The 25,199-nt window shown below is 36.3% G+C and overlaps 1 protein-coding gene across 4 annotated transcripts in view; it reads left to right on the top strand.

Annotated features, from left to right (window-relative positions):
* Positions 1-495: 495 nt before the first annotated feature.
* The window catches only part of LOC116166327 (myosin heavy chain 95F), a 35,178-nt gene continuing 10,474 nt past the window's right edge, over positions 496-25,199 (top strand). The window contains exons 1-2 of one of the 4 annotated variants that reach the window (XM_031481259.1): positions 496-622; positions 22,151-22,331. In XM_031481259.1, the coding sequence (XP_031337119.1) occupies positions 22,157-22,331 (175 nt within the window). In that variant the 5' untranslated portion in view covers positions 496-622; positions 22,151-22,156. Of the gene's footprint in view, positions 623-15,326; positions 15,409-22,150; positions 22,332-25,199 lie in introns of those variants that run through there. The other 3 variants (XR_004144310.1, XM_031481258.1, XM_031481257.1) reach the window with 3 other exon arrangements.

Here is a 25,199-nt window from a genome sequence, read left to right as displayed (position 1 = left end):
GAGGTATCACTTTTGAGTAAAACCCTACCTTTACAAGTACTTACGGGGGTTTATTTCCTTTTAATTTGATTTCGATATCATATCATCTAAATAGATATGATGTAACTATAGGCAAAGAATGCTTAATAATTACTCTTTGCTATAGGTATGTGTGACGATTGGCTCATTGGAACACTGAAACAGTATACTTTCCTACTTGTAAGAGTAAGACCGGCAAGACTAACTGCTTCAAGTGGGTACCGGGTAGGGTACGACCAACGGTTTGTGTTCAAGTAAATTTGTCAAACTACAGTTCTATTATTGAGCAAAAAGCGATTCTTATTGAACGATTTCTATTAACTAAACGATAGAACATTTAAGAAAAATAAAAATCCTACCGATCATCCGCCACTCACACAGCAGTAGTGTAGGACAGGTGAGTGGTTGCATAAATACTCTACCTGAAGGTACGTCTGCGCAACGTCTATCATTTTCAATTACTTTATCATCCTTCCCGTTTGTGTCTCCTACACGTAGTCAAATAACCTTCGTACATTCATCGTTTTGAGTTATAAGTAGTACGGTTGTGTTTTATAGGTGATTATTTCTATAAAATTTAATTACCAGAGGATTATTGTAGTAGGTAAGTTTTTGATACCCCAAATAATTTCTGTCATGAAATTAGAAATTTGAGTGTGGTTGATTTTAAAATTGTTTTCTCTTTGGTAAGTATAGATATAAACGGAATTTATGGTTATTTAATAAAATCATAGATATATTTAAACCCTCTCACTCTCTGTGTATGCTGTATGTAATTAGTACGTAATCGTTATCATTTTTTTAATGTAATTTCGCACCTAGGTGGATTACCTACTCACAGTAAAAATAAGTTATTTCTCCCAACCGGCTTAATCGTTTTTAGGAAACTGTAACGCTCTCAAAACACTTATTTGTAATTGAGGGCCAATCGAGATACACTGTGGACCCTACGAAGTACGGTTAATGACCTTACTTTAAAAAAATTATAAAATGAAATTACTTCAAGTAATCACCAAACAAATCAAACTATTTTGGTACCTACATGCCAATTGGTTGCGCAACGTAGAAGAGCGATTCAATTTAACGGATGGCCAAACTATAATTGCGATGGGCAATGTTTGTTATTATTTGTCTTGGCCATTATCTATTAAAAATAGAAGAAATGATTACCCTTACAAAACATTCGACTAGGCAGATAATCGGCGCGATGAAAGCACCAGATTTACTCCAAACTAAAGATCATGATCTTTGCCCAAACTAAATTGCAATTCGTTCGCAATGTTTCGCCTAACTTGCAAAGCTAGGAGATTGCGTTTACAAATATCATTAGCAAATCGAGGTCATCGAACTCATCTTTGATTCTCTTCCTCTAAAGCTGAGGTATTGTTTGTGTACTTAATGGAATAAGGTCAATCTCAATCATTTGCAGGACCCAACCCAATACAATTGCGACGTTCCACGTACCGCTAACTTGCTACTCAGTACCCAACTAAAGTAATACAAAAAATAAAAATATATACCTATTTCCGTATATAGTGTTATTGTGCTGAAATTGCGTGTTTTTGTCGACGAAGTACCGACAACATTGTTTGGAATAGCGAGACCGATCACCTGTAACATCATTACTCCCTTCACTTGTTCCCACTGCTTCATAGTCATTTCGTTTCATTTTTACATCATGGGATTTAAAGGCATTGTGTAATTCTTGTTTAGAAAGTCACAATGATAGAAAGACCGAGATCAAGATACATCTCCAAACAAAAGAGGTAATTTTGGGATAGTCAATACTCAATGGACCAAAATGTTTACCAAAATCGTAATTCGTAAGTGCCAATTGATGCTTCACCATTAAATTTTGTAAACAATTTGGATAATTTATTAGGCTCCGCTTAGATTTCAGGTCTATTCACACATCAGTCACGTCTCAGTTTCGTTGCCGTTCCGCTCAGTCTCATTCAGTAAACATCGGTGACGGTAAATCGTACATATCAGTCATAGGAAAGAGTATATACAGTGAGTTTTTTTTAAATGCGAACATAGGAGTTTGCATGCAATGTATTTTTTAAAAAACACATCAATCTATGAGGTGTGCGCGGTTCATATTCCCAAATCGCGCAACTTGTGTGACTATGAACAGCAACTCTATAGTTTTTACGATGAAGAGCACTCGGTAAGATTTTTTTAAAGAAGCCATGTGAGCCCATAGCAACTTTAGGATACATTTTTCTTAAACTTACGATAACTTGACCTCACAGGCCACGCACTGACACCACAACTCATTGTGAACCAAGCTTCAATTATTTGTAGGTAATGTGCACCTGGTATTCCACTAATTTGATCTATTCAATACATAAATGAAGAAAATAAGAAAATAAATACCGAAAACAATTACAATAAATGTTCGAAGTGTCCTCCTTGACATCTAAGCAATAACCTAACCGATTTCGTAATTAAATTGGACGGCGGTATTTTTAAAAATGTGACAGCTGTCAATTGTATCTACTACTCATTTGAACTACTCAATAGATAGTCCATTGAAATGTTGCATTTTTTTGGGCTTAGCGTGCGTTTGTCAGAGGACGCAATTTTATTTTTTAGATATCAAGGAGGGGTTAGTCTATAGTTAAATCCAAGTTTGTGGGGTTGTAGCCCTTGTCCCGCGGCCGCCATCTTGAAAAATGGGGTGCAAATGGTTTTTATGGTTTATCTGACAAACTATTGGTCTTCCAAAAAAATTGTTCAGACATTTTTGAATAAGAATAAAATTCTCTACAACTTTGGTCCAGTAACTTTTAGTCGTATAACCAAAAGTAACAAAGTTATAAACGAAAATTGATGAACATTTTGTAAAAAATTTTCAATTGGTCGTTATAACTTTTTTCTGGTCATTTTACAAAAAAAATGACATCAGGCCATTTTTATAGAGCAGTTTTCAAGGAATGATTTTCATTACAAACTTTTTCGGTTTTATTCATTCATTAAGATTTTATAGCGCTCCAGTGTTAAACTATACATAAATATTAATGATTTTAACGTACCTTTCTAATGTTCTAAATGACATAATTACTGTTTCCATAGTCTTTTTGATGGACCAGACTGCGTTGGAATTGAAAACAAGTTAAATGTACCTACTCTTTGTCACTGATTTGGCGAATCGTTTGTATCTAATGCTGTTAAAAGAATCATCATCTTTATTACCACCATATAAAAAGATGAAAAAATGTTCACTAATGATAGTGAGCAAAGCAGGATCGATTCTCTTATTGAGGAACAACGCTATTCCACTTGCTAACTCTGGATGTTTCTCCAGTGTTATGAGAAATTTTAGTTTGCCAGTGTTGTGAGCTGATGATGTTGTGTTACGTCCTGCAAAAGCATGGAGAAACAGTCAATTATCCGCAATGACGTTTTCGTGCATAAAACCTGACGGAGAATACAATTGCTAGGCTGTACGTCCTTTTCACGGTTTAAAAAAATATATTTCTTTGCTCCAAAAGTCGTGAGCAGCACAAGTATGTCGATATCTTCAACTACAATAGTAACTGAGTCAAACGATTGGGATGCAACAAAAGCAGAACGAACATCAATGAGGGTGTCTGCATCGGATTGTGCTTGGTCGACAGTGAAACCCACCTCTGAGAATGAATTTTTGAGAAGTATAGGTACAATGAAATTAGCCTTGTTCTTCTCATTGCCAAGAAATTTCTCTTGTGATAACGTCGGTACGGTGTTATCGAATTGTACTTCTGTCGACTGATGTTTCTTCGTGCGACGCAAACGGTGCCAAGACTTAGTTCCTGCGACATCGGGGTCTTCTGAGCAGCCGTCTCGTAAAGACAACACTAATACGTAGATGTTCTTTTATCCCCACACGGTTACTATCTTTTATTCCTGCACAGTATTCTCGAAAATGAACACTCTGATTTTATGAATCTAGAGAATTGTATTCGTTTCGTAGCGCTGTAAAATCTTAATTAATGAATAAAATTGAAAAAGTTTGTAATAAAAAATATTCCTTGAAAACCCCTCTATAAAAATGATTTTAGGTTATTTTTTTGTAAAATGACTATAAAAAAGTTATAACGACCAATTGAAATTTTTTTACAAAATGTTCATCAATTTTCGTTTATAACTTTGTTACTTTTGGTTATACGACTAAAAGTTACTCGACCAAACTTGTAGAGAATTTTATTCTTATTCAAAAATGTCTGAATAAATTTTTTGTGAGACCAATAGTTCGTCAGATAAACCATAAAAACCATTTGCACCCCTTTTTTCAAGATGGCGGCCGCGGGACAAGGGCTGCAACCCCACAAACTTGGATTTAACTTTAGACTAACCCCCCCTTGATATTTAAAAAATAAAATTGTGTCCTCTGACAAACACAACCCCAAATGTAACTTTTCAATGGACTAAGATTGATATGTTTTTTTTTAAATCGAACATAGGGAAATTACATTGCATGCAAACTCCTATGTTCGCATTTAAAAAAATTTCACTGTATAACGTTATATGCATACCACTCGTTGGTCATAGTTGTCATCTGATTCTAGTGATTTTCTCTGAAAATTTGCGGAATGGCTAATTTTACAGACAACTAATTATAGATATGTTTACTGTAGCTTCTGATAAGGAAGAAGAGTCGATTCGAACCCGAAAAAGGAAGTGGGTACATAAGGCGTGGTTGAAAAGGGAAAATGAGAGAGAATTTTCACTAGTGCCCCTACTCACACGAGAGATATAGACGAAAATTGTTTATTGTTCCCTACTATTATAAGGATTTCGGCTAAGTGTTGTTGCACAAATAAATCAAAATTTGTCTGAAACTTTGTTGTCTTCTGAAGAGAGATGCATCGCATTCCCCCTCACACACCACACTTTTTTCGAACTCGGGATTTGGATACATCCCACTTCTGATGTAAAAATGCGATAGATATAGGATGGGGTGAGGTGGTGTTGTAGGCTAGTGCCTCGGCTAGTACATTACCCTCATTTTCGACCGCCCCCTATGTGCGGACCACGTTCTCGCTTATACAGTGCGTTCGAAATAAGAGGGTCACCTCAACATCTCTTTTATTTGGCGAGATTCGAAAACTTTGCCAAATGTAATTTTATATGTGACATTACGATCTGTTCTGTCGCACATTGTAACTTTCACTTTCGGTTAAGCCGGAAATCGATGCAACTTTCGTTTAATGCGTTTTTTAAAATCACTTTGCCTAGCTCTCCTGGGCCTCCGAACACTCAGATTGGGGATTGTGGTAAATTTTGAAACTTCTTTGTTCTTTTGACCCGCTGTGACGTGAGGACTAATTTTCCTTGATGCCCTCCATGAAGATAATAAATGAGCGTAACAAGACTTGTGACGTGCACTATGAACTTGTATGAGTAGGCGGGGCCTATGGTCATACCGACATGGACGACACGACAGGGCTGGATTTTATAAGAATCGCTTTAATCAATCACCTCTGTTATTTTGAACTAGCGAAATAATCTACCACCAAACAAAACAGGAATCGAAATTTATTCTCCCTTAACCAATACAAGCTTCCATTCACCACGGCCAATAAAATCGATCCACCTCTGTCGACGAGCAGAGAAGTTTTCATTTGGGAATCTCAAATTACAAGAATGTTTTGAGAAATTTATTTAGTACGTCTCGGTCCAACGTGATTCCACAAGTTTCCTTCTTATCAACACCACTTTTTTCGCAAAAACACTTGGGCATAATCGTCCAATTAACTAATAATACCTGCTAACAAGACCTAGATTACATTTGTGTCACACCAATATGGCAGATCTGTTGTAGCGCGATAGCCGATAAGTGTCGTGCCCCCCCCCCCCCCCCCATTATACCTCCATGGTGTCCTCGAATTCTGTATATAGATAGATGAAACCAGATTTTTTTTGTTCGTAAAAGGTTTTTTTTGTTTCGGTGGTTGCTATGCTAATTTTAGTACCACCATTGTTGTGCCTTCTCACTTTCAAAACCAGTTGCTGCGGCTGTCAATCCAGCAAGTTCTACCTCCACACCCCAGTGAAGTTGTGTCAATTTTTTTTTATAGTAACACCGTTTTGATTTTGGAGTAAAACGTAGCCGTTTTGTGTTCTTCTGACCTATCGCCACCTTTTGGTTCTTGGGCGCACATTGGAGTAATAAATCGAGTAATAAATTCCCTCACTGGGGGGAGGAGGGGTATGTTCAATTTATGATTCCTTTACTTCCAAAATCAGATGCTAAATTGACCAGATCTCCTGCACCAGCTGCCACTTACATACAGTGCCTTCGAGATAAGCGAGATACGAAAAATTTGTCAAATACAATTTTACATGTTTTATTCCAATCTATCCCATCACATATTGCAACTTCCGGTATCACTGCCCATCTAACCGGAGTGGGAAGGAACTTTTGATTTTCAAATGTAATTCCTATGTGTGAAGTATGGATTTATGGTCGTTCCTCGACAATGCATCAAGCTACGAGGCGGCAACCGTATGTTTAAACCTTGTGTAAGTTAATAGTTCGCTGCATACCGTGTGCTGTCAGGATGTGCGGTGTCTAATGTGTTACAGCCTTGGACCATGTTACAGCCCGTTTACACGGAAACTTCAGTTTCTAACCATATCTGATTTTTTCAGGATGTGGTGTAGTCACAATACATATAATTTATAAGCATGATTTTACTTACCTACACGTGCATTCGGTTTTAGTGCCCCTTCACCCTAGCGACTACACAGCGGGGCGGGACACAGTGCAGACGGAGTTGCCTTACCAGCGACATAGTCCCACATTCAGTAGCTTCGTCTCGCGGATTTCGGCGAGGACCTGTTGTTTTTCCTGAATGAACAAGGGTATCATTTTATTTTGCCCCTCGTTTTGCCCCAAATGAGGAAAAAATAAATAATCCTGATAGGTGCGTAAAAATGACGGCGATTCTTACAGGTATGCTTAATAATACCAATAAAGCCTCGAATAAAGCTAAATAAAATCATAATGAAACATGGGCCAATGATGTAGTGACTGTACCTAAATTACTTACATAGATACATACAGAGCGTGTCAGTGCAGGGACACACAACATCACGTCGGACATCTAGCATATCCGTCATTGGATTTCTAAGCAGATTCGGATTAGTAAATAAAATATTGAAATGGCGATGCAGTTCGAAACTGAATAATGTGACGTAATACATTTTTAGTTAGGTTAATTTATGGAAACCGGTTAGACGGAATAACACTGCCTGAAGGTATTGCAGCAAATTCAAGGTGGTGCTAGCTGGGTTTAAGATCCTAGTGCAATTTTTCTTTTAGCGGAAATCTAAAATAATAGTGCCAAATGAAAGGTATCCAATTGTTAGGTATTCCTACACCTTATCCTTAAACACTTTCCCCTGTGCGTGGGTGCACCACTCTGTTGAAACCAACAACCGACCTTTGTTTTTTTGTGTGCTGTATGTCATTGTATTCGTAATAAAAAATGCTACTCAAAACTGTAGAGCTCAAAAACTGGCAATCAGAAAGTGATTTTTATTTTTGTGTATTTCAGATATCATCAGAAAAAAATAGGCAAATTTCGGTTTTTCTAGCATATCTTCGAAAGTAATCGGAATTTTCTAGTTTTATTTAAATAATGATAATCACTATTTAATTGCGCATCTTTTTTCTAGTTTGATCATCGTCGTATCTTCTATGGTTTCGGAGATCCCCATGATAGACGTCCTTATCTTGGACACATATAAAAAATTGTCTTAGGGCAGCATAAAACTGGGTCGCGAGCGAATATTGAATGAGCCCTAATGGCCGATTCGCCACTGTATAAGGCATGAATTTAAAAAAAATAGGGCATGATAAATTTGAAATTTCAATTATCACAAATAAGATAAGTAGTTCCACGATTTGCTACAAGGAAATCTGAGTATAGTCTTTTCTGTAAAACAACTAAGAGGTGGGTCCCAAGATTGGAATTTTTTTTAGATGGGTCGGAGTCCAGTCAACTTTGGGAACCACTGTCTTAGGGTGTCAGCCTATTTGTCGATTGTCCTAAATTTGAGTGCCGCCTCTAAAAAATTTTCTTACTTGCGGAGCACGAAAATCTAGATCTTCGTATACGTATGGAATTCACTATTAATTAAGTTTGAGAAGTGTACTAAAAACAAAGCAATATGTTCACGATACTGTAAGTGTAATTGTTTAAACAGTTAGATGTTGTAGCACTTGTAGCTAGCGGAACGTAGGTAATATCAAGTATATCTACTTCCATATAATTACTCTAAATTACTTTACTATTCATCTTCGGTACAGTTACCTTTGCCTTTTTCGTTTCGCCGGTCCAGTTAAAAGAACATTTTAATATAAAGCCAAATCTAGAATTTTGCTCGGTTTCTTTTCCTCTAAGTAGATGTGAAGCAATTACCTAACAATGAGCATCTTCTATTAATTGCTCTGCAAATGAATATTAAATACAACTTGCTTTGTTTATTTGTTTGCGAAACTGTTGATTATTGTGCAAGACGTGAAATTTCCCCATAAGCCTTGATCCCACTGGATAAATATGTAATCTGTTCTTTAATTAAATGCAATTTAAATTATTTAAATTACGCTAATTGCCGAATTGCGACAAAGTGGCCTAAAAATGTGCCGTAACGTAACTACCTATACTTTTAATAACTCAATTAATATTGCGCGAAAAAGAGAGAATCGAGGGAATTTACTCTATTATTGTTTAAATATGTAGTTAACTAAGTTGTAAATCAGCATATGCATGATTAAAGCACATTTTTGGTAATACGGGTCAGTATTTTATTAGCGAAGTTAAATTATCGATCTCACGAGTAATTTTGGCTGCGTCTGCGTTCAATAATTAATTTTATTTAATTTCAATTGAGGGTATGTCTTTATTTTGTACAAATCACAAAGTAAATAATTAAGTTTTTATGGTAGTAGCGCTATCTAACGGTAAAATTATAGCACCTCCAAAAACCATATCGAAATTATTTTCTTAAATTATCGATCTCACAAGTAATCTATCTAACTTAAAATAGACTAGATTCTGCACATCTACACTATAGCAGAAAGCTTTAGTGAAAATTTGAAGTCTCTAGCTATTGTAGTTGCTGAGATCTCAGCCGGACAGCCGGCCAGCCAGCCATAACGAATATAATAGCGTATTTTTTTCAAAAATTCGCTAAAAATAGTCCTCTACAATATAAATACGGAAGCAACACATTCTACTAATGATAACAATTCTTATGGCCGTTTGCACCGACCAATTTAAGCGGGGCTTAGCTTAAGCGTAGCTTAAAATCCATGGTAACCATTGTCTCGATAATCGTTGCCATGGATTTAAAGCTACGCTTAGGCTAAGCCCCGCTTAAATTTGTCGGTGCAAACGGCCATTGGTAAAACAATTTACCGAGCCTACTTGATTAAAATCTAAAACTACTATTCGCGCAGCCGCAGGTCATCGGTCATTTCTGTTATTAGTAGCAATAGCCATGACTTTTGTTGTTTTATGAATTGCTACTAATAACAAAAATGTTGAAATTTATTTTTAAATTTGCGGGTATACCAAAAGCTTAATAAATGTAAAAACAGTTTTGTATGCACCTTTTAATTCTGAACAACTTTAAAGTCTACAGTTTTTTTCTGTGAAATGTACAGGAGGGCAGGATATTGCTTAAAACTAATTTCCCATGTTAAATCCCTATATGTTCCTACTTACCTTGCACCACCCGGTATGTAAACGTTAGCGCAAGTTACTCTCAGAAGTACTATCGCAATTTACTATCCCGTATAAGCTACCATTTACGTCTGAATTAGGTATGTTTATATAGTATCTGCAATCGATTGAACAGAATAAGTATATCGGAAATTCGGAAACCATACTGACAGTGCTAATTGCCGTTGGTATACCCATTACACCAACGATCCTCTACTTACACTATACCAACCACAATACAGAATTGTTCGTATGGTTTCCTACATATTGATTCTGTTCTATCGATTGTAGATACTATGTAAGCATACTTAATTCAGATGTAATACATCGATGACGTGCGCGAAACCATCGGAAAATCCTACTATAGTATATTTTGTTCAATTGATTTATAACAGTAAACTATTATATATCACTTATTTATACTCAACTTTATAACGCAATTCAACTTATAAAATATAGCAAACGAGAAGGTTTTAGAGAATTCTCGAATCAGCATATCATACTTCATGGAAAGAATGTGTCACATCCGCTTTTATCCCGTATCGCCGGCGACTAATCCTTTACCGACGTGGTGGAGCCTTGATATCACTCTAGAAAATTCGCTACAATATCAATTTAGATGTTTTATTTTCTACGAACGTTTCAAGCATTTTTTTGTTTATTTTTGTAGATATGACTCCATTTTAACTAACAACACCTTCTGCAGAGGCACCTCTAAATAGCATTATCCGGGTCACTCTGTAATTGGGCGCATGCCTGTTGAGGGCCGAAAACAAGAGAGGGATAATAATAAATAAATAAAAATGATTGATGGAATTAAATAATTATTAGGTACCTTGTATGACTTTTTGGTGAAAACTAGCTAATCTACCTATTTATTTGAAAATTTAAACTCTACAAGCACTTCACATAAGCCGTAATTTCTAAACAGGGATTATTCGGATAACGAAATGGAATTCTTGCCTAGCTCTAATGTCTGTGTCTACTTGAATGGTAAGGGTGACACTCGTAACGGGCTGCACAGCGATTGATAAAATGCTTCACATGGTTGATAAATGGTAATTTAATACTTATAATTACCGTAAATAGAGCTACATCCTTTTTCACCATTCTGTTTTCGTCGATATAATTATATGTAGGTACCTAGGTATAAACTAACCACTTCACCGTAACGTATTTGGGCGATGTGCAACAAATTAAATAGTAGGAATTCTAAAGCGGATAGAAAAAGTTTAATTTAAATATTAACAATGTCTTGAAAGCAATTCGCATTTTATTTAATTAAAGTACGATGACTCGTCAATTTATGTTATTAATTTGTTTAACAAAACATGAAAGAAGTCTCTAAAATAACCTGTAGCATTATCATCACCGTATTATATGCTGTAGGTAGGTAAATCACCATTTTATGGATGCAACTGTCGTTCCGGTCTTCAATTTCAAACAAGCGGATGTAGGGGTATGACAACAATGGCGTTATTATTCCGTGTTAACCGGAACTATGCATATCTATTAATAAATAAGTAATAAACATGGTATAATAAAAAGTAATAAAATATTCAAAAGCGTCAAGAATCAATGTCGGTAAGGAATAAGGATGGAATTCCTCACTCTTTTCTCTATTATATTAAGTACCTATACGTATTTTCTACTTTCTTCTTATTGATCTTGCACAATATTGGTTTGAGGAACGCCTCCATTGTGTATTGTGTAGAATTTATATGGAAGTAGATTTTATGTTGATAGCAAAGTGGAAAGTCAAGGAAGAATGTCGTCTTGATCTGGATGAAAGAATACAGGCCACGGTCATCCCGGCGTTGACCATCCCGGCACTGATTTCCCGGCTTCTGTCAGATTGCTTAAATTTAAAATAAAATGATTTCAAATCAGCTCAGAACTTTCCAAAACTTTGCTGATGTATCTACCCCTTAGACCATATATGGTCTAAGATCTACCCACGGTTCGTATACTAAACGGTTGCCTCACTTCCATACAACCAATAAAACGCTCTGCCGTTGTGACGTACTTGAGCCCGCAATAAGCCCCTCCCACACACAATCTGCATGTACTACATGCATTTGGTAATAATTCTAAAAGCAAAAAACTTAATTTAGACGTTATCACAGTGGCCAGTGCATAATATGTAGGATCGTCGACCTTTTGGTATATGTTTAGGTACTAATAAAACCACCGTTTTACTTATGGAATGAAAGGATTTATATGCATGCTTATGCATTTACATGCATAGCTATCTTTGTATATAAAATTCTTCTGTACGCGTGTTTGACTGAACTCCTCCTATGTGTATTCTTGAATCGTGCACTTACCTAAAAGAAACAGCAAAAGCACCTTTCAAGTAATATTTGGATCATGAACATTGAACAGTCTAAAATGAAGCAGAAGATTCGTGCAATAGCCACACAGTATGCTGTTCACTGGCTCTAGTGGCTATACAAAGTCAGAGCCGTCCTTAGGGTGGAGCGAGTGGAGCGGTCGCTCAAGGCCTCGCGCTGAAAAAGGCCTCGCAGTTTACTCTCGCCAAAAAAAATTTTGGTCGAATGAAAATAATATAATAATATTTTAATATATAAATATATAATATAATATATAAAATATCGGTCTGATTACCGGCGCAATATGTTTGTTTATTGTCTCTCTTGTTCTAGGCCCTCAACAGGCTTACGCCCAATTAAAGAGTGACCCGCATAATGCTTTTTTAAAGGTGCCCCTGCAGAAGGTCTTGTTGTTCTATACTACTCGGGTATTTATACCTTACGAATTACGAAAACTGCAGGAAAACCTAATTCGGAGTAGCCGGCAGAATGCTCGAAACTAATCTAAGGAAATTCCCATCTCTGCCACAGATGAAAAATTCCTACCTCAGCCCAGATTCGAACACCCGACCTCCGGTTTTGTATCCCAGTGCTCTAGCACTGAGCTACAAAGGAGAGATAATTATTGATTAATTAAAAAACCTACGAACCTCATTCGTACAAGATAGTCATTAGTCGCCAACAAAATAATGCAAATGCAAAACATCGTTTAATAGAGGTGAAGGGGTGACGGAGCCCGAGCTTCGCACTGGCCGGTGAGAAAGCATTCTTGCATCCTCCTCTCCCTGTCGCCTCGTGACAAGTCATTCAAAGTGCTTAAAATGAAGACTTTGCATGTATAATTTTGCAAAAATTTCGGGCCCCCCACCCCAAGGAGCATTCACTACACCCCTTGGCAATCATTCTTAAAAAAGGCCACGCAAAAATAATTCCCTCCAGGCCTCCCATTTGCTAAGGGCGGCTCTGTACAAAGTTACCTTCCTGTAGCGGAAGAAAGCCACGTCAATTAAGTACCTAGACCAAAAACTGATAATCTGTGCAAAAAAAACAAATTTTCACCCCCCCCCCCCCCTCATCCATCCTAAAAAGCAATCACCGATTTTAATCGATTTTGTGATAACCAAAGAGAACTAATAGGGTGGCGCGCGACCACTCTAGATGCGTGGGGCGTCATGACCGAGTTGCTGAGAAAAAAAGTAAAAAAATTTGTTGGACATTACAACTCTCGAACAAAACATTTGGGACAACAGGGACATCATGTGGGCTACAACCAAATCGTAGATTATTCTGATTCTAGACTTCTAGCTAGAGCATTTTCATTTATTTCATTAACCGTTGTGAAAATGTTGTTGAAGTTGTTTAAACGGAGTTACAATATTCGAAAAGGAGAAAAAAGCGAAAAAAAAATTGATTCGGCTTAAAAGACCATTATCTTAATACGCTCTTTTTAAATAAGTGATCTCATTTTATAGCTGCTAAAAATACTTTGCATTTTAAGAGTATGCTATAGTCCGTAAACTGAATGAAGTTCAATAATGGATAGCGCTTATAATAATAAACCCCTACAGAGCATCTAAAAAAGCCGCAGAGCACATCGGTGTGACCCTACGGTGTCATTGGATTAGACCCATTTTCAATTGGCTTGTTACATGTGGTATATACAGGGTGGTGCCTAGCGCGACGCAGCATAGGGATTTCAATGGTAATTTTTTTATAGTCAATTACTAGCTCCCCTAATTATTTTAGAGCAAAAGGCTAAATACGTTTTAGAGAAAAAAAATACTGCATCTGTTCACAATATTAGTTATAATATTCCATTTTTCAAAACCGTAGAAATCGACAAAATAAAAAATTACATTTTTAGAAATTAGTGATTTTTTAAAAAATTACAAGCGCATCGCACCTAAGTTATCGTTGTTTGACGTCGAATGATATGTTCTGTTTCAACTAACCGACCCAAGAAACAGCGTCTATGGGATAAGGTTTTTTTAGAGAACCGGAACCAAAGTACATAATCGGAGACGGCATTAGGTGTTTAAAAATCACCCGGTTTTAGGAAGGATATTTAGTACTTACGTGCCCTAATAATACATAAAATAAGCTTTGGCCACTTGCGCGACGATGGCCGCTTTACTAGTTAACGATCCTCGAGATCGTTTATAATTTTGTATTGCTGTCCGTCTGTCTGTCTGTCCGTCGGTCTCTCCGTCCGTCCGTCCGTTATTTTATAATTCTTGTTACAAAGAACATATGAATGTCCGGTTTTCTGTGTTAGTAAATATTCCTTAAACCTCGGGTATATACAGGGTGGTGACTTGCGTCACGCATCATGGGGATTTCAATGTAAAATTCATAACATGCGATTATTGGCTCCCCAAATTATTTTAGAGCAAAAATGTATTAAGGTTTTTTGTAGAAAAAAATTTTTTACGTCAATAAACCGTATTAGTTTTCAATTTTTTACATAATAAAGACGGAAAATTGGAAAAATAAAACCCGCATCTTTTTCAATAATCTGCGATGCCATGGAATTTTCTAAAACAAAAAGATGTCCAGTTATCAATTAGCAGCAGTTCGAAATGGATTTTATGATCGACTTGGTTACTGTCTTGCAGTTAATGGTGACTTATTCGAACATTTATTGTAAATTATTATATTAGGAAATCGTTTTTAGTAATTTGGTCTTTCTTTATGTTGAATTCGCTGATATTGATTTTATAGCAGACATTCCATGGCATGACGGATATTGTAGTTTTTGTATTATAAAATTCCATGGCATCACAGATTATTGAAAAAGATGCGGGAGTTATTTTTCCAATTTTCTGTCTTCATTATGTCAAAAATTGGAAACTAACGCGGTTGATTGACGTAAAAAATTGTTGTCTATAAAAAACCTTAATACAGTTTTGCTCTAACATAATTTGGGGAGCCAATAATGGCATGTTATGAATTTTACATTGAAATCCCTATGATGCGCGACGCAAGTCACTACCCTGTATAGGTATATAAATATGCGCTAATAGTAAAGTTTTAATAATATACAGTGTTAAACATCCCTCAACTCAAAATAGCACACTTACTACCCCATTGACCTTTAGCTAAACAATGGACGTAGAAGGCCAACGTCTCGGCAAAAGCGTGACAGAACATTTAGTCAATGTATTAATGCAATAACGGAGATAGACCGTAACATGCTTGCTTCGCATAAATACCATATGTTTTTGAGACTGGAATCCCATTTTATGACCGGCTATACACGACAGTTGCAAATCGTGCCCCATTGTGAAACAGGAAGCTGTGTGAGGAGCGTGCGTGACCCGTCATTAATGCACAATAAGGTATTTACAAAAAAACTAGCTGTATTACTGTTATAGTTACTTGTTAGCTTTAGCATTTATATTACACCGGCTGTTGATAGCGCCCATAGAACTGCAATTAAAATAATATAGATACCGTACGTACCTACCATTCGCAAGTATTTAAAACGAAAATGACAAATTATTGCTTGTTGATTACATAATCAATGAAAGCACGCTTTTATAAGTTTCCTATAAAGGGGATTTAGAAGTCATTGCTATTCCTCGATCTCTATCTGGTACCTACCTACTTCCAGAGGAAAATATTAAGCTAGAAACCTAGACCTACAATTTGTAAATTAATTATCTCTATACTACTTATGAAGGTCAATTCGTGACATTTGCACATAACACGAGCAATAGATTTGATGACACACACACATGATTACGTGGGATTGTGGATTGTGCTCTAGCAATTAGACGAAAACTATTTCTTTAGCAAATATACAATTTGCTGGCACACGCACACCTGATTTGGACAAATGACTAGGTAAATGAGAACTATTTATTATTCCACCAAAATGTCGACCAAAATAATTAATAAAACTAATAAAAGGTAAATCGAACAGCGTAGGTAGTGTAGTGTATTCAATTAGAACTACTGATAGATTTCCCCCAGCAAACCGAATATAATATAAATAACATGGTGTACCATCTTGCATTCGCTATAATTCAAAATTTACGTAAAGCAAATTCTAAATTGCCACTAACCACAGTTAGTCACACTCACATTACCTATGTAGACAAAGCGTAGGTGTCCTACCATATGAGTGACAGAGTAACACAATAATGTACGTTCTTACACACCGCCGACAAGCTGTGTCATTTGCATTGTGTTGTACGTATTTTATTTAATTTTGCCTTTTTTAGTAGGTAATATTGTAATAAACGCAAACAACAGTAAAAAAAAATGTTCCAAAACCCACTCGTGGGTATTGCCGCGTAACACAAAGTATTGAAACGATGCGTTGCCATCGAAAGCACACAAAATGTCGAATCTGCATATTGAAGCACGTCCACGTCCAGAGAAAGAGAGGAGTTAAATAAGTAAAATAAAGTTTCAAAGAAATATCTCCATAAATAAGAAAGTTGGCATTGCGCAGTCACTGCGCATGCCCACACATAATTTTTACCATGTGCGAAATGTTTGCCTTTACTAGAAGCAGCTGTGGTTCAAATTCCAAAGAAATATCCCCATACATAAGAAAGTTGGCAATTGTGCAGTTACGGCGCATGCACTGCGCAATGCCAACAAATAATTTTTACTATGTGCGAAATGTTTGCCTTTACTAGAAGCATCTGTGGTTCAAATTTCAAAGAAATATCTCTATAAATGAGAAAGTTGGCATTGCGCAGTCACTGCGCATGCCCACACATAGTTTTTACCATATGCGAAATGTTTACCTTTACTAGAAGCGTCTGTGGTTAAAATTTCAAAGAAATATCTCCATAAATAAGAAATTTGGCATTGCGCACACATCACTGCGCATGCCCACACATTATTTTTACTATGCGCGAAATGTTTGCCTTTACTAGAAGCGTCTGAGGTTAAAATTTCAAAGCAATATTTCCATAAATAAGAAAGTTGGCATTGCGCAGTCACTGCGCATGCCCACATAATTTTTTCTATGCGCGAAATGTTTATCTTTACTAGAAGGGTCTGTGGTTAAAATTTCAGAGAAATATCCCTATAAATATGAAAGTTGGCATTGCGCAGTCTGCGCAAAATATGGAGTTAAATTAAACTGATCGAAATGGGCAAATATAGACCATAACAGCTATCAATTAGCGAAAACGCGAAGTCTCTAGGTGGCCCAGGGGCCGAGATCTCGATGGAACGGACGGACGGACGGAAACACGAGCACATAAGCTTTACCTCAACTTCGTTGTGTTACGCTAAAAAAGCGCGTGAAGTTGTAACACAGCAACGTGAATCTCGACTGCCCGAGGTATTTACGAGAGAACGTATCATAAAAACTTATGGACTATCGAGAACTAATTAGAATTATTAATTTAAGGGGTAAACTTTGTTTTTGTCCGAGTATAACGATGGAATCTCAAACAAATGAAAATAAATAGCGAGACGTATAAAAGGTGGTAATGGTTATATACCATAATTTGGAAGCAAGCATTTTTGCCTAGGATAGATATCAGTTTCAAGGATGATTAATTGAGGTTAACTGCATCAACATCCCCATGGTGGCTCTCGAATTTGAATGAGCCTGTATACTCACATTGCAAATGATGAACAAAAAAAATAAGAAAATGCATATATTTTAAATATCGAAACTGAACGCACTACTTATTAAACTTTATGAAGATAACATAAATGAGTAATAAATATAGGTTTATAGTTATACAATTTGAATGTGGGTGCATACTCATAACCTTAATTTCAAATTAATGTATGTTATGTTATTGAAATGTTGGCGTTTACCGATAGAATGACTTTAATTTAATAAGTAGTAATTGAGGATAATTGACCATTTTTTAATGTACACTACTTATGTCAAAGATATAGATGAGATGTCATCGGGATTTCCGAAACCATAGCAAATACGATGATGGTCAAACTAGAGAAAAGATGCGCAATTAAAGAGTTATTATCATTTAAAAAATTCGATTAGTTCCGAAGATAGGTCAGAAAAACCGAAATTTGCTGATTTCGTTTTTATTTTTTTCTGATGATATTTGAACAGATACAAAAAAAATAAAAGCACTTTCTCATTTCCACTTTTTGAGCTCTACAAGACAGCGTTGAAAGAATTACAATACAACGCCGACGTTTCGTTTCGGAGACTTATTTTTTTTATATGATCCGTAAAAAAGTACATACTGTATTGAGTAGCGTTTTTTATTACGAAATACAACGATGTATGGCACAAAAAAAAACACCTTGGAAACTGTAGGTTTCAACAGGATGGTGCACCCGCGTACAGTGCTCTAATCCCGCGAGAATACCGATCGGGCAAATTTCGTGGAAAATGGAAAATTTGCCCGTTGGTATAATCGAGGGTATAATAGAATAAATAGCGTAAAAAAAGGTACACGCTTTCCAACTGTTGCGAACCAACACGACTCGTTTGTTGGTTGATTCCAGTATTTAAAATTGTGCCAGATTTTAGCACGAAAAAAACAGAAACAGTTAAAAAACTAAAATATTTTGTTGGCAAAACCGTTATTAGAATTAGCAGTGTACATTAGGTATAAAGGATGTAAAATTGTCGAAACTTTTTAATATATGAGTTTTTAGCGCCCTGTCGCCATAGAACTATTTTTTCAAATAGTAACAACGAGCGAAATTTTCGAGTAGTTACCCATTCAAACACGCGTATTAACTGGGAGTAACGTTGCTTGACTGTAGACATTAAATGAATTATTAGTAATAAACACACACAGAAGTAAAATAAAAAAGTCCCAAGAACATGGGACTCGACCAGAGGCATTTGCGGGAAAACGTACCATAAAAAATTATCCACTGCCGCGAACTAATTAGAATTATTAATTGAATGAAGAGTAAATTTCTTTTTTCCCTACACTAACCATTTTTTGAAGAGTGGAATGGTGTTACTTCATCCACCTATGAAACGTATGTCTTTCGTATCTGTTTTTTTATGTAAATGTTGCTTTATTGTCACTTTTCGGATGGCAGCTGGCAGCGTGTAGTAATTAAACAATAGGGTGATACATGTATTTGTTTCAAAATAACGAGGACTTGTAGAGGAGAAAGTGTCACTTGTTTTCGAAAATCTCTTCATATAAAGTCACAAAAAAAGAAATTATGGAATTTCAGTTTATTCTGGTTACCTATCTCCGAAAGTATTCAGAACTCGTTCACTTCTTGAGCAGCGTTAGATTCGGTCCCAAAATAAGCAACTTTGCTTCTCACTTCTTTCTGTTTCCGAGTTCTCAATAATGGCCGCCCTCGAATTTGGTACACACATTATCATATCATACATTCTAAGTTAGCCGTGCACAAGTAAAGTGACTTGCTCCTAGTCCTACCTAAATTAAATTCGCTCTAAATTACAGACCACAGATATCCGTTACTGCTACTGCTATACTGATAATAGATTAAACAATAAATAATGACGGATCAATTATGATTAACCGACTTTCTAAGAACTAATTTCTTATTTTTCTTGTTTAATCTCCTTTGTGAATTGGAACTGATCTTGAAAATTACTGTTTAATGTGAGTAAATACGATTAATTAAAATGCGTGAAGCTGTTATCATACTTCGCTGTTGCAACAGGTTATATCTTACCATGCGTAATGTTTCGAAAGACACAGTGAGTGACAAGAGATTTAGTGACCAAATTTTTTTGGCATTGAACAGGACCTAAATCTCTTTTCGCGCCGAGGATTCATGCACTAGGAGGTATGAAGGTAAGTAACATGACTTGTTTTGGTACCTACTATAGGTACATCGTTTTCATTTCAAAAGGAACCGTCAATTGCAGTGCTCATTTAGATAACTAGAGACCACCCCATTGAGTTACGGACCATAAATAACACAAAATAAATGAATTGCACACACAAATTGTACGTTCTGACTGCACAAAATTTATTTTATTAAATGCCCAAAATGGTTCACAATCTTCTCCTCTCCTGTTAAATTTCCTCCTAAGAATATATTGAGTGAAGAATTTAATTTCTGAGAATATCTGTTCAAGCAATGATTTTGTGCGGAAGTGGAGATCTTCTCGAAACAAGTGTGGATTTTCGTCAAATAAGTGTGTTTCGAGGTGTGTTTGTTTTGTTTACAAATCCGTTCCAGAAGAGACTAGATTTCTCTCTAAAGCCGATGTTTTGGAAACATTCTCCATCAATTCCTTGAGACATTAATTCGTTCTCCGATCGTAATTGATTAATCATCTTCGCCAAATTCTTGTAAAACTTGTATCTTCTATTGAGTAAGCTTGTTCTTTTTCAGAATCTTATGAACTGACCTGGTTGCTGGTAGTCACATTAGTCACTTTTGAGACAATTGGAATTGCAGCAAATTGACCGAACACCTCAATTTCGAACACTTCCTCCAAAATTTTCAACCGTGTATAACTTTTTAGCGCATTTTCCAACTCATGGCCCATTCGTTTTCAAGATATCGTACTAACGGACAGACAGGCAGACATTGCAAAATTATGAACTGGCAGAAGCTCGTTAATAATAAAGACAGTTGTCCTGAAATGTTCATCAAGTACACTGGGTGTTCATGTATTTATGGCGGCCAGTGTACGTTTTTCAAACTTTGGAGGCGCCTGGCAAAGTGTAGGGTACCTGTAAAAATGTAAGATTGTGCTCTAGATTGTGCTGCATCCTTGCATAAAAGAATCATGTATAATTTGAATTTTGATCTTACAGAGGGATATTAAAAAGTGTATAGGTACTTTCCAAATTCTACTACACTATTGTCAATCAAATGTTGAACGCAAAATAATTATAGCATTCGACTCGTGCTCGCTCAGAGTGCGCATGTGAAATCAGCGTTCACGATCGTGTAATCAACCAATCGCAAGGTTCGAAAAGCGATTTTGTCACAGGACTTTTTTTAATACAGTTTACATAGCAGATCTATTGGAATATGTAAGGGCTAGTGTTATGTATAAAGTCAATTTTTAAGTTTTGATCATGGTGAATTTAGTTTTATTTTCCTACTGCAGATCTTCTAAAAATAAATATCTATTTTTTTACCTTATTCTTATGTTTTTTATATTAAAATTTGTATCATTTGGAAATAAAAACACTCAATCATACCAGTCATAAGTGCAGACTAAAACGTGGCCACAGTACGACGCTATGAATTAGGAAAAATGATTTCATTCGTTTCTAACCGAATATCTGTTTCATCGTCGCCACCCTCTTCAAATACCTAGGTATGTAATTGGGCATATTGACATGTTTCATATAAAAGTCAACATTAAAAAGCCATCAACTCCTTGAGGATTAAGATTTTATAATAGATATGATATCTGACATGTATTGTTGCGCCCGTAACCTTAACCTTAATTTATTATACAGGGTGTTCCTAAATATGATGTAAATACAAAAGGCACTAATTCTTTGCCTTATTCTATAACTAAACGTTCATATAAACATAGGTCCTCAAACATTTAGCTAGCGATACAGAGTGTTATAATTTCGCCGTACACTTTACAAATTAAACATAATGTAATTATGCAAACAAGATACAATTTCAAATGTGAACTGTCAAAACTAATAAAAACAAGAGATTATCCAAATAAAGCCAGGACCTACTGGACCATTTTAAGAATTTTACTTTCATTTAGCTAACTACCGAGAATTGATTTTTACTTGTTTTCTCGATCGCAAATACGCAGAAATCACAAGAATCCTAAAAGTTTCCAAGCAAATCAGAAAATCAAATTCTTGTTGTTTTACATACCAGTGGCCCAGCGAGAAAGTTCAGAGGTAGAGAATGGAACGTGAGCCCTGACAGACAGACAGCAATACAAAATTATAAACGATCTCGAGGATCGTTAATAAAATGTGATGAGTTTAGGTATATAAAGTAGATTGGCGAATTACATAAATTAATGATGATTTAGCGAGTAGTTTTATAAACTTTTGCTTTCCAAAAAGTGGAACTGAGTTCCTCTTAAAAATTATCCCTTTATACAAGACCGAAAGGACCCTAAATTCAATCTTACTGCATGTATATCGCTTACACTTAACTTTTTTAACATTCTCTATTTTATTTTAGATAAAGATGGATATTGTGTGGGCTCGAGATCCCATAGAGGGTTATATCCTTGGGCAAATCTCGGAGCTTTTACCTGATGGTACGGAAGTGGAACCATTAGACCCAAAATATCCCAAACGCGTTTGTGCGTTCAGTGAAATTCATCAAACGGGCGACTACAACAAAGAATATGAAGATAATTGTAAGTAAATCAGTTCAAGACAGTCTGTGTAGTGGACAAGAGTAAATTCCGGATGTTGGATTGTCCCCTAATCTTGATACACTTGTTCATTGATCATTCGGGTTGCCACATTTTCATGAAATTATTTTTTTTGGTTAGGTACTGAAGAAGTGAAAAACTGGCGTAGTCAATGCAGAGTTTGGCTTTCTTTTCTGTCGACTTTACTGCATTTTGCCCTTTATATGGTGCTTAATATATGCTCTTGTACTTATTACTAATCTCTTCTATTTGACTAGAGAGATATCATTGAAAACTTATATAAAAATAATTTATTTTTAAAAATTGATAACGGGTGTACTATAATTTGTGTAAAAGGTGTAGTACTAGCGGTATACCAAAAGATACTGCATTTTCTATACCAAGGTGCCACTTGGTACAGCTGTTCCTTAGAGCCATTTAGACGATTTGGCCCGAAGAACACGTGACATTTTCCGTGTGGGTAGATTTTAGAGGGGGTGGGGGTGATTTACTGTAACATTTTTTTAAAAACTAAATATGGCCTAGAGACGAGATCTGGGTGTCTATTTCGTATGATTTTCACCCGAGGAATCCAATGGTAGCGCCAGAAATGTAATCCGGATACAGGAAGTCCGTGAAAAGCCGCCATTTTTAGAAAATGACAAACTTTTGATCGAATTATATTTCTAAGGCACACCGGGTCGTGTAAGGTGTCTAGAGTTATGTTTTTGGGGTCAGGGAATTCATTTATGATAACAAAAATAACCTACTGGCATCGGAACTGCATGAGAGGCTTCCCTACTGCACTTCTTGAAGACGTCGCACGCGGTGAAACCCAAGATATTCCAAAGTTTTAATACCTATATAAATTTGTAATATTTTATTTAATAAAAATACACATTAACAAAACATAAAATATATTAAAAACATGGGGTAAAAAATTTATAAGCCTATGAAGGATCACCAAGTACATCGCTGACCTCCTCTGAGATTGCGTTATCACCACTGAAAAAGAATTTCACATACCGGGTGAATATTATAAAACCGAACGTAGGAAATTAACATGCGAAAAACGTTTTTTGCCGATCGTTGCCCCCCAAACTTAGACGGTTTGTAATGACACCAATCAAAAGAAGATTTTTTTCTCATCTAATGATATACGAATTAGCTTATTTTCAGGTGTATTTCTCATTATTTTATCAAAAATTCGGCCATAAATCCAATTAGCAAAATCATGTTAAGCCATGGAAATTTCCTAACGAATTGAAATAGGTTTTCACATGCACGGAAAACAAATATCGCGTACTAGAGTAAACATTTCCGCTGTAAACGTTGTTTATTATAAATACTTTTTCCTCAGTGAACCGCATTTTACAAAAAATTAATGCCAGGCCAGGCGTCATAAACTGATATTGATTTCGACGTTTGAATCTGCTTTTTGTCTTAGTCATGGCTTAACATGATTTTGGTAAGTGGATTTCTCGAGTTTTTGATAATATAGTAAGAAATACACCTGAAAATGAACTAATTCGTATATCATTAGACGAGGAAAAAATCTTCTTTCGATTGGTGTCATGGTCAACCCTCTAAGTTAACATGGGGAGCAACTATCTACAAAAACCCCTTTTCCCATGTTAATTCTCTTTGTTCGTTTTGGGAATATTCACTCGGTATAAATATTAAAGGTTCGGTAGTAAATTAGGTATATCCGAAAGTATACAATATTCTTACCCTTTGTTTGAGCAATCTACCATACATTTTTGGCATGCCGGGGGACATGGCAATCCTTGTCGCCGGCAGCTGCACCGAAGGGTCTCGCAGCCTGTCGCGCAACCACACCTGTTCAGAGCACGGACTGCCTTCCATACTTGTGGCAGCTTGGACTACAATACAGAACCTTCCTGCCTTTGTCTTCAAGAGTCCATCCCCATCCTTCTGGACTTATAGAGCTTCTCATCACCTGGTTTGCACATCTCCAGATATGGCCAGCGACATACGCCGCTCTCCTTACGTGCTCCTCCAACTCGTGCTGCGGCGACACGGATTACCATGTTCCCCTGCATGCCAAAAATGTATGGGAGATTGCTCAAACAAAGGGTAAGAATATTGTATACTTTTGGATATACATAATTTACTACCGAACCTTTAATATTTATATGTAAAATTTATTTATTTATTATCCCTCTCTTGTTCTGAGCCCTCAACAGGCATGCGCCCAATTACAGAGTGACCCGCATCATGCTATTTAGAGGTGCCTTTTCAGTGGTGATAACGCAATCTCAGAGGAGGTCAGCGATGTACTTGGTGATTCTTCATAGGCTTATACATTTTTTACCCCATGTTTTAATATATCTTATGTCTTGTTAATGTGTATTTTTATTAAACAAAATAATATAAGTTTATATATCACAACTTTGGAATATCTTGGGTTTCACCGCGCGCGATGTCTTCAAAAAGTGCAGTAGGGAAGCCTCTCATGCAGTTCCGATGCCAGTAGGTTATATTTGTTATCAAAAATGAATTCCCTGACCCCAAAAACATAAGTCTAGACACCTTACACGACCCGGTGTGCCTTAAAAATATAATTCGATCAAAAGTCTGTCATTTTCTAAAAATGGCGGCTTTTCACGGACTTCCGGTATCCGGATTACATTTCTAGCGCTACCATTGGATTCCTCGGGTTAAAATCATACGAAATCGACATCCAGATCTCGTCTCTAGGCCATATTTAGTTTTTAAAAAAATGTTACAATAAATCACCCCCACCCCCTCTAAAATCTACCCACACGGAAAATGTCAAGTGTTCTTCGGGTCAAATCGTTTAAATGGCTCTAAGGAACAACTGTACCAAGTGGCACCTTGGTATAAAAA

This window comes from Photinus pyralis, unplaced genomic scaffold (assembly GCF_008802855.1).
Source record: "Photinus pyralis isolate 1611_PpyrPB1 unplaced genomic scaffold, Ppyr1.3 Ppyr1.4_LG3b, whole genome shotgun sequence".
Taxonomy (NCBI): Eukaryota; Metazoa; Arthropoda; class Insecta; order Coleoptera; family Lampyridae; genus Photinus; species Photinus pyralis.
Note: the sequence above shows the minus strand (reverse complement) of the source record. Positions and strands in the feature narration are given on the sequence as shown.